The sequence below is a fragment of the Rhipicephalus sanguineus genome, chromosome 11 (assembly GCF_013339695.2).
Source record: "Rhipicephalus sanguineus isolate Rsan-2018 chromosome 11, BIME_Rsan_1.4, whole genome shotgun sequence".
NCBI classification, from domain to species: Eukaryota; Metazoa; Arthropoda; class Arachnida; order Ixodida; family Ixodidae; genus Rhipicephalus; species Rhipicephalus sanguineus.
Window position 1 is genome coordinate 38754586 of NC_051186.1, and position 15279 is coordinate 38769864.

Below are 15279 nucleotides of genomic sequence, written 5' to 3' on the forward strand. Positions count from 1 at the left end.
CACGCAACGCCGAATTCTTCGGTGATGTTCATTTTTTCTCTGCCCTTTTCCACCTCACTGATGATTGCAGCCTTATCTTCCAGCGTGATGAACTTCCGCTTTTTCGTTGGAGGTGGCATTGGCGGCATCTTCGCAGGCAGCGAAATCAGACGAAGCAATCTCAACACACAGTTCACGTTGCACCAAGCGACCAGGCAAACGCTCCACAAATGGCTCCACACACGCGACCATGTGCGCGCAAAGCCGACAAAGCCAAGCACAAAGCCAAGCCAACGAACGAAACTCCATGAGGAATGTGGATTTGGCTACGTAGTCCGCGATAACGAGCAAGTGTTTCGGCAAGCCATCATCATCATCATTGTCGCCAGCTTTATGTTTTTTTGTAAACTATGGTGGCGGCCAACGTTTCGTGGCGGCTGCTTCTCAAGTGCGCTGTAGCGATAGTTTTGCACAATTTAAGTGTAGCATGACTGCATTTCAGCAGTTTTCGAATGTAGTTAATGTTGCGAGAGTAGATTATTTGCGCACTCGTGTTTCAAAAATTTCGTTAATGAGGGACTGCGGTATGAATATCTTTCGTAGTCGCGAGTTACGAAATGTATCGACTCCTATGGGCGTTCGCCGGTGCTCCAAAAATATTTCGTTGCGGTGAGAATTTCGTTCCCTCGGGATTTCGTTATCGCGGGTTTCGACTGTATTATGCTATGATAAGTGCTGCTTGATACATACGCGCTTTCTGTGGCGCATAGCCGTTCCTGTCGCTCTCACCTCCTCCCTTCCTTACTTCTCACCCTCTCTTCCCTTTCTCACCTCGCACTACATGACGCGTGTATATGTTTTTTTCAGCCGAAGCAGTGGAAAGCACTGGCGTGGCTCTGTCGTAGAATATCTGCCCGCCATACAGAAGGCCTGAGTTCAATTCCCGCTCCAAACCAAGATTTTTTTTAACTCTTATGCTAGGAGCTTTTACTTTTCTGGTGACGTCAACCGGCCTAAGGAAAAGCTTTAACAGCTTAGCTGCCAAAGGAGATGGCTTTCGTCTTCTAGTCGTCTCGGGCAAATGCGTAATGGGCCGTGTGAGAGCTTTATAGCAGCGAATGCCACGCCGAGTTCAACTCACCGCCTCACGACTCGTCATGCCAAAGTCTGTGCATTTCGCGTAGGCGCCGTCGTGCAGGTTGACGGCTTCACTCTCGAGGATGTAGAGTAGGGTTCCCATCTCAAACGAGAGCCCCACCAGCGTCTTGTCGCTTGCGTACGTCGCATTGGCGCTCACTAACGGCCAGTGGGTTTCCTGCACGATGCGTAGCGCATGCGCAATAAACCATTATTTTTTCAAGTAATCTTGGATTACCTTCATCTGTCAATTTATAACAAACAGACGAAATGTCCATATCGAAATCTGACGCCGCTCATGAGGTGTATGTAGCTTAGGGAATTCAAGGCAAACGTAACCCTTATCACTGGTAGAAGCGGCCAATAGAGAAGGGTGTAGCGATGGGATATATATATCATCCCATCGCTACACCCTTCCACGAGCGCCGTTCCACGAGCGCTATTCACTGCATGCTTACAGGAGGTTCTCAGAGCCCTGGATTGAGGAATTATGCAGAAGCTTTAATGTTAATTTGAGGGCTAGGAGCGTTTCGTTACGTTGAAAAGTGCATTCCAAAAAGACCGATCTAATTTTTCGTGGCAGCGTACAGCCGTCAGTACCCTTAACAGGGTCATGAACGAATTTCATAAGTAATCATCTAATGACGTCGCTGTCAGAGATTATTGCCTGAAGAATCGACTGCCGCTAAAATTTCTCGATTCCGTTAAGAACGAGCGGAGTTACAGGGATTTGCTGCGTTCTTTAAGGGGTATTCAGACGGAGGAGAAATGCTCGGGGGGTAAAGGCGGAGCCTAGTGACGTCAACTCGCGAGGAGAAGTCGCCACAAATGCCCCCCACTCACACGGACGGGGCGAACGGAGGGGGAGACCAGTGTTACCAGACTACTCCTGTGGCTTGTACCGCCCGTTTCACCAGCTGCTGACGACGATGACCCCAGCTACAGATGACCCCAACTGCAGACTGGACACCCACTGCCGCTCTCTGCAGGAGCAAGTGCAACAATGTGGCCAAACAAGAGCCAGAAATTCCGCCACATCCCCCACCGCCGGGGGATTGTTTGTCCTTTCGGGGAAAACGTCCCCGTCTCCTCCGAGGAGGCGCGGGGGGGTCACGCCCACTCGCTAATCCGTGACGTCGTGGTCACGTGATCCGCAACCCCCCCGTCTACCCCGAGCATTCCTCCCCCGTCTGAATACCCCTTTAAGCGCTTTCTCTGATATCTCGTCCCGACGAGTGTGCTTGACGCTACACAGGGAGAGATGGCACCGGGGAAGGAAGTTACGTCAGCGCGAATCATGACCTTGAGCGTGCGTGATGAAACAATATCGCTCTCTCCCGTTGCGATTCCTGTGCGCGAGTGTGGCTCACTGTGTAGTGTTAGCAGGCTATGGAGCGCTGCGCCGGCACATGGTAGCACCCCGTGGCAAGAAGCACAATGGATCCAAAAGCCGCTCTCGATTTATGTGGGCTATTTGTCAATAGCGTGCCATCTGCTGTTCGACGTCAAACAGCCGGCGCCGGCAGATTCGAAGAGAATACGCACAGGTCTATGTATGAAAAGAGGGCGCCTGAGAAAATGGCAACTTCACGTTCCGCTTCTAAACTCTCCTTGCCGTGCACGACTGCAAGATTTGGCTGAGATGTTCATGACAGTGTTTGCTATCCGCAGGACGTGTTTTCTCACCATGCCCGAGGGATGCTTCATGACCTCTTTAAGAGACATTGCGGCGTAGTCTTGGAGGCACGGCCTAAAGGGCCGTATCTAACAGAAAACGTAGGTCAGTTCAAGGGTAAGTTCGGTGCATCTTCACATAGTACACCTTCATAAATTTTATGTTACGCAACTTCTGTGCGCTTACTAGAGAGTGTGGCCAGCCTGATGCACGACACACGAATGCAGAACACTCACGAGGCTAGGGAATTCGGGTGACGGTGAGCTGAGAACATTCGGTGGCACGGCGTAGCATTCTTCGTTGCTTTCCATCGTGCTAACCGAGGATATGGCTATCACCGCGTCGGCGTTGAAGGTGCTGCAGTGAGAAAGCCCAAGGGCGGCCATGTTATAACATGAATTGTTTCATCCATCTACCTTGTTGCTAAGATCCAGCTAACGGCCAAATCTAACACTTCCAATCACAACTCGACGCCAACAAAATTCATTGCCGTTATTCCGAGCCGTTATCCGATGCATATTATACACCAGAGGTCTGGTGTACGCGGTCCGCCGGCCCCACATGGCCCGGCCCGCACACGACTGTCTTTGTCCCGTATATATATATATATATATATATATATATATATATATATATATATATATATATATATATATATACATAAGTATGTCATCAGCTACAAAGGCGCTGGTCTCAAGCACTTTTTATTGCGATAGCAATTATATGGACAGTCTCGACGGGTTTTTTGCCGTCGCCATCGCTGTCGCCGTCATGTCCTTCCGGTATGAAGTCCAAATTGATAATATCCCCCCGCGCATTGTATGTTCTACCGCGGGTAAAAGCGCTCGAGCGGGGGAGATGAACGCGGCGAAGCAGAGTTCAAACAAGCCGGCCCATCGCTCGGAGAGTGCATGCGATAACATCACCCCGCTCGAGGGAGGCCTGCCGTTGATGCAGACAGGAAACGCCCGGCTTTCTTTAACTAGCCTTAAAAGACGCGAGGGGGGGGGGGGGAGTGCGCGTCGCGCGAGGATCAACGGGCGCGGTCGCGATCGCCGGCGCGCGCGCTATCTCGAAAGCCATCACAGCGGGCGGCTCGTGCACCGTTCTACGTGCTGCGCGCTCAGCGCGAAGTGACTATGCGAAGAGCATCGCTCCCTGGAGCAGCCGTATTCTCCTACACCAGCGTTTTGTAGTTACGCGAGATCAGATACAAAACAGTTAGCTGCCAGCCTCACTTCGTGTAACACTACAATTTGTTGCTATCGCATTCATTGCTTCGCCCTTGCGGTGAAGCTGACTTTTTTGTGAAGCATTCAATGTGGTCACTATGTGTACTAACATAACCGTGGAACAAAAACTGTATTGCAGAATCGGGGTCCAGATTTCAGTCATTCTGAATATCAATATCGGTGTATCACGAATTCTGACGTCAAAACACCTTCAAAAATGTCTTCTTTAAAAATACGTTCTTTCAAATGGCAATTTTAGCGGACATTTTGCGACATGAACATCGTTGTAAATAATGGAATCATCCGCATTTGAACCTATCTTTATTTGTTCAGTAATAAATGTGACTATATAAATTGTTAAAGTAAGAAAGAATGTCACAGTTTCGCCACAAATGCGAATCAGTGAATGCGATAGCAACAAATCGGAATGTGAAACGAAGTAAGGGTAGCAGCTAACTTGTTTAGAACCGATCTCGCGTAACACTACAAAACGCTGGCTTAAGAGAATACGGCCGCTCCAGGAAGCTAAGCGGTTTTCGTGCTGTGTGTCGCCTCACCGTAAAGTAAGCGGTGAGAGCTGGGCACGTACAAAGGCAGAAGCCATCTGCTGATCTCTGTAGAGGTAGTACACGCGACCGCGCCCTTCTGACCAAAGATCGCAGTTGCTATCCGAGCGACGTAGCTCCCCCACAGGCACCCCTTCATGATCCTTCGCCCAACGGAGCTAGCCGGCAAGTTTCATCCCTGCTTGAACCGCGCCCGTCTGCAGCCTTCGAAAGCTTTCGCTAGCACACAGAACATACGACGCGCGGGGCGATGTTATCGATTTATACGGAACATGACGGTGACGGCAGAAACGCGCCTCGAGTGTCAATATGATTTCTATCGCAATGAAGGCTGTCCTGATCGGGGACGCGCCTTTGGAACCCGACATGCCAGCGGAGTGTTCATGTCAACGCGGCTCTTGTTCAGTATTTTGTCGTGTCGTGCTTACTTGACGACCTGCTCGATTATCTGCTTGTACTCGAGCTCAAAACCCACGGGTTTGTAGGTGAGTGAACCAATCGCGATCACGGTCTTCTTATCAGGATCGTTGTCCTGTACGTCCTTGAGCGCCTGAATGAAAAAAAGAAAGGAAAACGGGCGTTGATTTCCTTCGCACATGTTTGCATGTATATTACTTTATCATCACAGTATATTACTTACATTTATCATTTCACGCGTGTTCTTGTTTGCACAGATATACCAGCCTATTTCTTTTTAAAGACGATAGTCTTTCTTGGGATACTTGAACGCAGAAATTTTGGTCTGTCTTTCTCTCTGTCTGTCACACGACTCAGCTAGCCGGCCAAAGTTTAAGCACTTGCTGAACGCCCAGCCATCTTGAACTGGTAGCTGCGTTCATACTTGTGAACATTGTCGATCAAAAAGCAAGAAGTACGCATATCTGAGGCGCAACATCAATACGTAAGTATTAGATGGTGTGTTTCTTTACTAGAAAATACATCCATACGTAATTCTAAAGACCCTAATGATTCTTAGGCTGCGCTGAAAATGCGACGCTATGCACGAAAAAGCCCTCTGCCGACGATATGGTGCTGCCATCTGGCAGTGGCCCTGGGAACAGTATCACGGGTGGCCGCAGATGAGACCAGGATTCATATAGTACGGGCGGCAGAAGACTATCGTCTTTCGACGACATTTGCAGCGAAGCACGCAGATACTTGGCAATTTTTTTTTTGAAAAATTTCCAATGGTCATTACGTTGCATTGTCAATTGCATAATGTATTCCACCTCATATGTAACACCCTTGATTAAGGGGCCTTTAGGAAATAAACTGGCCCGACCCGATTTTGTTCACGGTGGTTGTTAGTGTTAACCCGCTCATTGGGTGCAGAAGTTACGCTTAGTGGCTGTCTAGGGTTGCACAGAAGGACTGCTCTTCGAGCTAGATGGATTTGCAGTTGCAATATGAAGTTATTATAATGCATAATTCCGGAGCTCGACAAGCTGACTCGAAAGTCGCGGGTTCGATCCCGGTCGTCGTAGGCGCATTCCGATAGAGGCTAAATGCTAAATGCCAGTGTACTGTGCGATGTCAGTGAACGTTAAAGAGGTACTGACACAAAAATTTTGGCCTCGCGTTGTTTTGCTGCAATGTGTTGCTGGGGGCCTGTTATTCATAACACGGCACATCGTTTGCTGCAGCGTGCGACAGATAATTAGTTACAGGCTCCTCATTACCGACCAGAGTCAGTTTCGGTTTTAAAAACGACAAGCCTCCGGGCGCAAATATCACTACCTAGCGTGTGCAGCGCTCGGTCACGTCAGCACACAGAAGTGTGACGCACTTCCGCATGGTTCGCGAGCAGCCGCCGAGAAGTAGGCTGCTGGAGAAAACGCGGCAAAATAACATGGCGGCTTTGACGTCATCATAACTTGTTGCAGCGTGGTCACGTGAGGGAGGTATGGGGGTCCCCAAGGGTCCCCTTTGAGGGTGTCAGTAGCGCGAGGATGTCGATCGCTCACGCAAACGTCAAAATTCATTTAAAATAACTTCCAAGCTATATTCGCTGTTGGTATTTTGCAGATGATATACGTATGTTCACCGGAATCGATCCCGCTGGCTATCTCGGCCGTGAAATATTGTGTCAGTACCCCTTTAAAAAATGAACTTTGGTTGAAACATCCGGAGTCCTCTACTATACGGCGCGCCCCATTATCATATATCGCGGTTTTAGAACGTAAAACACCAGATATTGTTATTGAACGAAAGGAGGGAAATTTATCAAGGCCTCGTTTTTTTTTCTTTTTTGGACACAACGTTAACGAAAACCTGTAGACAATGAAGACAAGGAAAGTATAGGCAACTTGCCGCCGGTATGGCCGAACCTACAAAGTTCGCGCAACGCGTCCGATGTCTATATACCGATTGTGCTACAACGGCGGCTGTCCTCCCGTCCAATTTATCGCGTATCTTTTCGTCCATTTTAATTTTACATTCATATCATAATTACTACAATGTAGGTAAAGGACTAGAAATAACGCCCCTATACCTTCGTTGACCTCATTGTCTGTGGGTTTTCATTAAGATATCTTTAACGAATAACTCTGCAAGATTCCACAGAACTAACGTGCCACGAAGAAAGCTACCGTTGAGACGCTCTAAATTTCGTCATAGCGCAAATTTAACGGACATGGGTCAAACGCTTCATCATATCACAGTGATATCAAGTTGTGCAACGAGTCGTACGACACTGCCGCGCTCACTTACTTCTATAATTGGCTGCATCGCTTCCACTGTTTCGTTCAGTTCATCGGGCTTCGTAATTACGTTGAGCAAGCCATAGTGCTCTAGACGTTGCTGGGCCAATTGACGGAGTTCCCGCCGGGCAGCGTATATCTTCACTCGGGAGATGTATCTGCAACCGAACGAGGACGCATGAGCAGGGTGAGAGAGAAGGAAACAAATTACGCGCAGCTTCAAGTGACTTAACGTCGCGAAGGCTGATTACACCGCGGAGCTCGTGAATTGAGCGCGCCCTTCCTCCACTCTCACAAGCACCATCTGTGCTCGAGCGCGCGCTACCATTGGTCAACTACCTTCGCCAGCGCAGCCAATTGTGCACCTGCTCTGTGCTCCTTACCACACCATCTGCTGCGCTCCCGGCATAGCATCGCATTTGCTCTCCTCCTCTCTACGTAGCTTCCCCTTCTCCACTTCACTAACCTTTTTCTACCATGGCTCAAACCACAACACTAGTCTTCACTCTCATAATGCAACAGGATAGAAAGTTGGGCTAGTTCGTTCAAAAAACGTGGCTGATCCCCCTTTCATAGGAATCGGTATAACACGAAAATGAAACATGTCTTCACAGGGGTAGTTGAGCGTTTATTATACATTGTTTCGCCACAAGGGCGAAGGAATGAATGCTATAGCAACAAATTGTAATGTCACGCGAATAACGGCAACCAGCTCGAAACTTGCAGCGCGCTCTAAAGCAGAAAAAACGCATGAAAACAACATATACAGGACGAGCGCGAACTAACAACTATCAGAATTCTTACTTCTTTGCGTGTGAGCAGCGCGCTCTTTTCGGAAACGCGGCCGCTGCAGCGAGCGAAGTGACCTTCGTTCTCTCCGAATCGTCAACGGAAACTTGCGGTGAAAGGACAAGACGTTACAAGCAGCCCCCATCACGAGGTAAGCGGGCGCACACGAGAGACACCCCCTGTAGAAGCGCGCTCGCATCGGGACGCGCGGGGCGTCGACCTTTAAGGCTCATTCACACCTGCGACTAGCACCGGTCGCGCGACCATTTGCGACTGCAAGTCAAAAAGCGACTCAAAGCGACCGATGTTCACACCTGCGTGCGACCTATATATGTCGCCACATAGAATTCACGTCTGCTCACATATAGCTCGCATTGCCATTGCCCCGTAAAATAAGATGACATCATGTTCCTGCGCATGTGATTGGCTCAGAGCTTTGCGACTGCAGTCGCGCGACTGAAAAATCGAGCAGCGAGCGACTGAGCCAAAGCAGTCGCTTTGCGACCAAAATGGCAATTTGCGACCGTTTGCGACCAGTCGCTTTGCGACTAACTTAGTTGCGCGACCGTTGCTAGTCGCCGGTGTGAACGAGACTTTAAAGCGCTCTCTGCGCGCTCTTCGCGCCATCTCGCTAGTGATAACAAGAACACGCCGAAGCCACTGATCCCCGAGTACCGCGAACGGTAAATGGTGTAGCTTGCCGTTAGTAAGCTTAAGAACGTGCGCTCTGTGGCCTAGTGGTTTCCGCCGCGCTCTGCGGAGCGAGGGGACGTAGGTTCGACTCCCGGTAACGGAGCTTTTTCTTTTAGTTTTTTTCTTTGCCATCTGTTAGTGTTTATTTTACAACGTCATATCCGTGACGGAAATACGTCAGTGGAGCCGTTGTGGACCCCGGCATAAAACATTCGCGTTAAATGTTGGGCTAGTAGGTACTCTCATACACTTAGCTTTACCCATGCTCTCCTTCTCGTCAGGCTTCGATCTCGCAGCTGGGGTAGGAAGTGCGGACGACAGATGCCCAGGGATTGACCTCGGCCTTAAAAAGCTCCGCTGTTAAAAACTCGGCACCAGCGTCTATTTAAGGCACCACAACAGGGTAGTTGGCCACGTTAGAAATATGTCACAGTTACGCCTCAAGGGCAAAACAATGAAGGCTATAGAAAAAAAAATGGAACGTTTATGATGTAAGGCTAGCAGCTCACTCCTCTAGTCTGCGACCTGGCGTAACTCAACAAAACGACTAGTGAGGCAAGGTGGGCGGGCTGATAAAATTGCACAGTGACTTATTGAAAAGCGCCAAATAACCAGGGCACGCTTTTTAATAAGTCACTGTGCAACTTATGAACCCGCCCAGCTTGCCGCACTTGTCAGTTTAATTTTCAGGACCTGTCCCATGTACCTTTGGAGCTGGTTATATTGCGCTCTTCAATAAGTCACTCAACCAAACGCTGGCCTAAGGAAACGCGGCCGCTGCAGCGAGCAGAGCGAACTTCGTGCTGTCTATCGCTTCAACGGAAACCGCGCGATGAGCACACAGCACGTACAAATGTATGAGCCGTCTACCAATCACTGTCAAGATAGGGCGCGCGCTACCGCGCACGGCCGATCAGAGTGCGCAGTTCCTGCCGGAGCGATGCAACCCCTCCCTTCCGGAGACAACCCCGCTACCTCATGGGCCTTTCGGGCGAGGGAAGACGGCCGGCGCGTTTCGTTTCCGCTGGAGCTGCGATAGTCGGTGACGTAGAACGTATGACCTCGTTGCGATTTTATCGATTTGTACATTGTACTGAACCTCACGGCAACGGCACAAGTGCGCCCGGAGTGTTATCGCAATAATGACGGGTCCTGCAAAGCAGGCAGGCAATAACCAAGCGATTTAAGCGGGTGCGCTGAACACGCAGCGCCAGGGGCGTAGGCAGAAATTTATTTCGGGCGGTGTGGGAGGGGGGAGTGCGTGCCGGGCAGACGGATGTGGTCGACTGTCATTTTGTACACTGTATGCCGTGAAAAAAAAAAATTGTTCGGGGCTGCACGAGCCCGGTTTGCCACCCCCTGGCTACGCCATTGCGCAATGCTAATGCTACTTTCTAAGCAGGCGTCATCTTGAGACGTTGCTGGCTTGCGACTGCTATGCTAGAGCTGTCGGTTATTAAGGCAAAAGCCTTACATGCCTCATCACTCACGAAAAGTTACCGTCGGTGTCAACACGATAAGATCATCATCATTGTGTTATTACGTCGCTCTGTGACGTCATCATGACGTGACGTCACATGCCATGACGCCATCACGCGACATCGTCGCTTGGTCATAGGTGGCCCGATCCAGGAGGCACGTGAGGTGCAGAAAGCTTCCAATGCCTCTAATCGCGGAGGCAATGAATGACCACATTGGATGCAGACAGCTTTCGGGGCGGGGTGATCAACAGAATCGATTGAGAATAAAAAAAAGCTGGCTTTCACCTTCGAATCATCTTTGGCAAATGTATAAGTGATCTTGTGACTTTTTAGTCTCGCGGTGGTTGATGAATTGCTCTGTCATAGACGGGTGATGGCTGCGCTGTACACCACCAAGTTTCGAAAGAACTCACCGGTAGTCGAAACCGATGCCTGCCTTGACTGTTTGATATATTCTGGCCTTCCTCTGGAACAACTTCCAGCTCTCTTGAACGAGTGAAGCCCGTATTTCGCTTCCCACAATGACGACGTCCGTGTAATAGAGGTACTGGCACGGCCCTTCGGGCGGGTACATATTTGGCGTAACGGCAATATGGCCCACGGTGCACAGAATCTCTGTCACTGAAACGAACGAAAACCAACGTTTTCTCCACCTTACAGGGGCGTAGCCAAGGGGGGGGGGGGGGTTCAACGCCCCCCCCCCCGAAATTTTTCAGTTTTGCTTGCGTACATATACACGCACACATACAAACGCACACACGAACATACATTAAGTATGGTTGAACCCCCCCCCCCCCCGAAAAAAATTTATGGCTACGCCCCTGCCACCTTACCAATACTTTATATAACGTAGCACTACCCTAACACTGACACACTACCTTCACAATCTGGGGCACGTAAATGATAGCTGGCATGTATAAGTTACTTTATTACATTTAATCAGCCTCATGTTTAACACTTACTACGCCTTTTCGACCGCACTCTGCTGGCTGAGCGCCGAAACATTTTTTAATTGTTTTTTTGTGAAATGTACTTTGGCAATTTCCCATATTCACTTATTTGCGCGTACGCGTACACACACACACACACACACACACACACACACACAGCACACGCACACGCACGCGCACGCGCACGCACGCACGCACACACACACACACACACACACACACACACGCACACGCACGCACACACGCACACACACACACACACACACACACACACACACACACTCACTCACTCACTCACTCACTCACTCACTCACTCACTCACTCACTCACTCACTCACTCACTCACTCACTCACTCACTCACTCACTCACTCACTCACTCACTCACTCACTCACTCACTATCTCTCGTGCGCACTCCGGTTATCGCGCGTGACTAACACTTCTAAAATTTTGTGAGCCTCCGAAGGAAAAGTGGGCTGTTAAGTTTGGTTTAAATTGGTTTAATTTGCTCTTTTTGCCTATTTTAGTGGTGGTCATAAACTCACCGCATATACAAAGGAGCAAGCTGTTGGGACTCTCCTTGGTCCCCGTTTACTCCCCAACGATTATCACAGGCCGCTCTTTCGATATTTCAAAGCGGCATTGGGCTCTTCGCAGGAAGAACTTCAATTCTCCTATTTGAACCGACCACCTGCCTCCACTAGTTGAAAGTTAGTTTATTTATTTAATTATTGCCATAACTTGTCTCCAGTCATCGTAATATGCGTGCAGCTACAGGAAATGTGATTATGAAAACAGCGAGGACATATTTTATTTCCCTTATTTCATAGGATTTTCGGGCACATTTCTTGAAGCACCATGTACATACATATTACTGAGCACTAACAAACAATAATTCCAAGGAAAGTATAGGGGACGTTATTAGTGGTAAATGTAAGGTAAATGTGAAGAAAGAAAAGTGGACGAAAAGATAACTTGCCGCGGGCAGGGACCGAACCTGCGACCTTCGAATAACGCGCCCAATGCTCTACGAACTGACCTAACGCGGCGGCCATCCCCCGTCCACTTTAGGGTATATATATATATATATATATATATATATATATATATATATATATATATATTATATATATATATATATATATATATATATATATATATATATATACTTTTAAACGTGGGAGCGTCAGTCAGCGCCGCCAGTAGCCATGACGGCGAGTGTGGAACACTCTTTTTTCTGCCTGTTGGCGTCACGTAGCACGTGAACTTATTACGAGCTGGCAGCTGACCAATAATCCCTCGCATACTACCTGAAATCATCAAGTCTGTCAGAACGAGACCCTCGCTATGAATGAAGGAAAGACGACTTAATTTTAAGGGCTCGGTTTTCTTTGTTATACACAATATTAATGAGCACTAACAGACAATGCCAAGGTAAGTATAGGGGACGTTATTAGTGGTAAACGTAAGGTGAATGTGAAGAAAGAAAAGTGGACGAAAAGATAACTTGCCGCGGGCAGGGACCGAACCTGCGACCTTGGAATAACGCGTCCGATGCTCTACCAACTGAGCTACCGCGGCGGCCATCCCCCGTCCACTTTAGGGTATATATATATATGTACATTTGAACGTGGGAGCGTCAGTCAGCGTCGCCAGTAGCCATGACGGCGAGTATAGAACACTCTTTTTCCTGCCTGTTGGCGTCACGTAGCACGTGAACTTATTACGAGCTGGCAGCTGACCAATAATCCCTCGCATACTACCTGAAATAATGAAGTCTGCCAGAACGAGACCCTCGCTATGAATGAAGGAAAGAAGTGTCGCTATGAAGAAGGAAAAATTTGTTGGGCTAACTGTTGCCTTCTTCATTTTTAGTGAACCAGTGGTGAGTAGTAGGATTTACCCGATTTCTGTGGCACGTACCCGTTTATGATGATAGTTTTGTGATACACGATACAAGGAACGATTTGCTAAACATCTTCGCTGTTAATAGCTTCTCTTTAGTACCTCACTAAAGTAAATATCACATTAAGCGCGTTTTCTCTTAGAAAGTGAATACTATTGTAGAGACGTTAGTCCATGTGCTGGTGTTGACCAACACCGCAGAGTTATTCCTTCAAAATATTTCTTTCAAAATATTGCACGTTATCAATGAAGTCATTTGTGACTTACAATCAGGGTATGGCGTAGTGGTGGACGTCGTCGTTGTTGTCGTAGTTGTCGTTGTAGTCGTCGTAGTAGTGGTTGTAGTCGTAGTGGTTGTAGTCGTAGACGTTGTAGTTGTCGTAGTACTCGTGGTTGTGGTAGTAGAGGTGGTAGTAGTCGTAGTCGTCGTAGTAGTGGTAGTAGTTGTCATACTCGTAGTTGTCGCGGGAATCGCAGTTGGGGTTGGGACTAGCGACGTGGTTTCAACTGTTGACACTGCGAACGCAACAGGCAAAGTGAAACGTAAGCACCCAGTAAATAAGAAAAAAAAATGAATGCGATAGCAAGAAACTAATGCTATACGAAGTGAGGCTCTCCAGTGGAGACTCTCAGTTTGAACAGCGCTCCTGTTGCAAAGGCGGCCGAAGCAGCGAAGGAAACTAGCGTGCTTCAAGTGTCGAGCTGTGACACTTGAGAGTTCGCGCTCATGTTTTGTTTGTTCGTTTAGCTGCGTACCTTGAGCTCGAGTGACTTTCTTACGCTCCGTAACATGAGCGCGGACGTCACGGTGAAAGCTCGAAACATCCCTCTTCCCCTCACCACGAGAAAACCGCGCGAGCAGACAGCGGAAGGGCAAGGTTCTCCCTGCGCAAATGTAAGAAGAAGCGAGCGAGCTCGCCGACGACTTTTAAATGCACCCGTCGCGCTCCTAGCGCCATCTCGCTGGTAATAAAGAAACGCTTATAAGCGCCTGCCGTCTCCGAGTCCGTCCAGCGGTAGAGGGTGAGTATATAACGCTCGCCGTTAGCTACGTGGAGGATCTGCGTTTCGTGGCGTAGTGGTTAGCGCCACTCGCTGCGGAGCAAGAGGTCCCTGGTTCGATTCCGTGCTTCGGAAGCAATTTTCTGAATTATTTTTCTTTGGGATTTTGATATATATATATATATATATATATATATATATATATATATATATATATATATACATACATACTTATACATATACGGTGCATGACGGTGACGGTGACGGCAAAATCCAGCCGAGACTGTCCATATAATTGCTATCGCAATGAAAGTCACAGTTTCACCACAAGGGCGAAACAATGAATGCGATAGCAACAAATTGTAATGTTACACGAAGTCAGGCTGGCAGCTAACTCTTTTGGATCCGATCTCGCATAACTCTACGAAACGCTGGTGTAGTAGAATACGGCCGTTCCAGGGAGAGATGCCATTTCCGCACAGTCGTGTTGAGAGCACAGCACGTAGAAGGGTATACGAGCCGCACGACCATGGCTTGAAACAGCGACGCTGGACGATTCTGAAGACTACTTTGGTTGTTTCTAGGCCTTAGCTAGGTGATTGAGGTTATCTCTAGGTTGCTTCTAGGTCGTCGCTAGGCTTTAGCTAGGTGATGCTAGGTTGTTTATACGTTGATTCTCATCGCAGAGAGGTTCGAGAGAAACCACAGACAGTCACAGCCACGACACGGATGTCCAAACTCCGGAGACATAACCTCGCGTGAAACCAAGAGTTCGCACCTCTCATAGATCTACGGGCACCTCGTCGTTGGTGTAGGCCTTGCATCGCTTCGGGGTCTTCTCGCAGCCGCCGTTGCCTCTCCCTAGTATGCTCTCGTACGTACTCGGGGTCCTCGGCTTGCCACCGCGGCTTCGCAGCCATTTGTTGTTGGGCTAACTGTTGCCTTCTTCATTTTTAATGAACCAGTGGTGAGTAGTGGGATTCACCCGATTTTTGTGGCACATACCTGTTTATTATGATGACAGTTTTGTGATACACGATACAAGGAACGATTTGCTAAACATCTTCGCTGTTAATGGCTTCTCTTTAGTACCCTCACTAAAGTAAATATCACATTAAGCGCGTTGTTTTCTCTTAGAAAGTGAATACTATTGTAGAGACGTTAGTCCATGT

The 15279-nt window shown here is 48.5% G+C and overlaps 1 protein-coding gene across 1 annotated transcript in view; it reads right to left on the bottom strand.

Annotated features, from left to right (window-relative positions):
• Window positions 1-12255, bottom strand: part of LOC119374967 (uncharacterized) — a 96119-nt gene extending 83864 nt beyond the window's left edge. The window contains exons 1-2 of the mRNA XM_049411104.1: window positions 12240-12255; window positions 10665-10872 (exon numbers count right to left, since the gene is read on the bottom strand). Of these exons, the coding sequence (XP_049267061.1) occupies window positions 10665-10872; window positions 12240-12255 (224 nt within the window). The remainder of the gene's footprint in view (window positions 1-10664; window positions 10873-12239) is intronic.
• Window positions 12256-15279: the final 3024 nt, after the last annotated feature.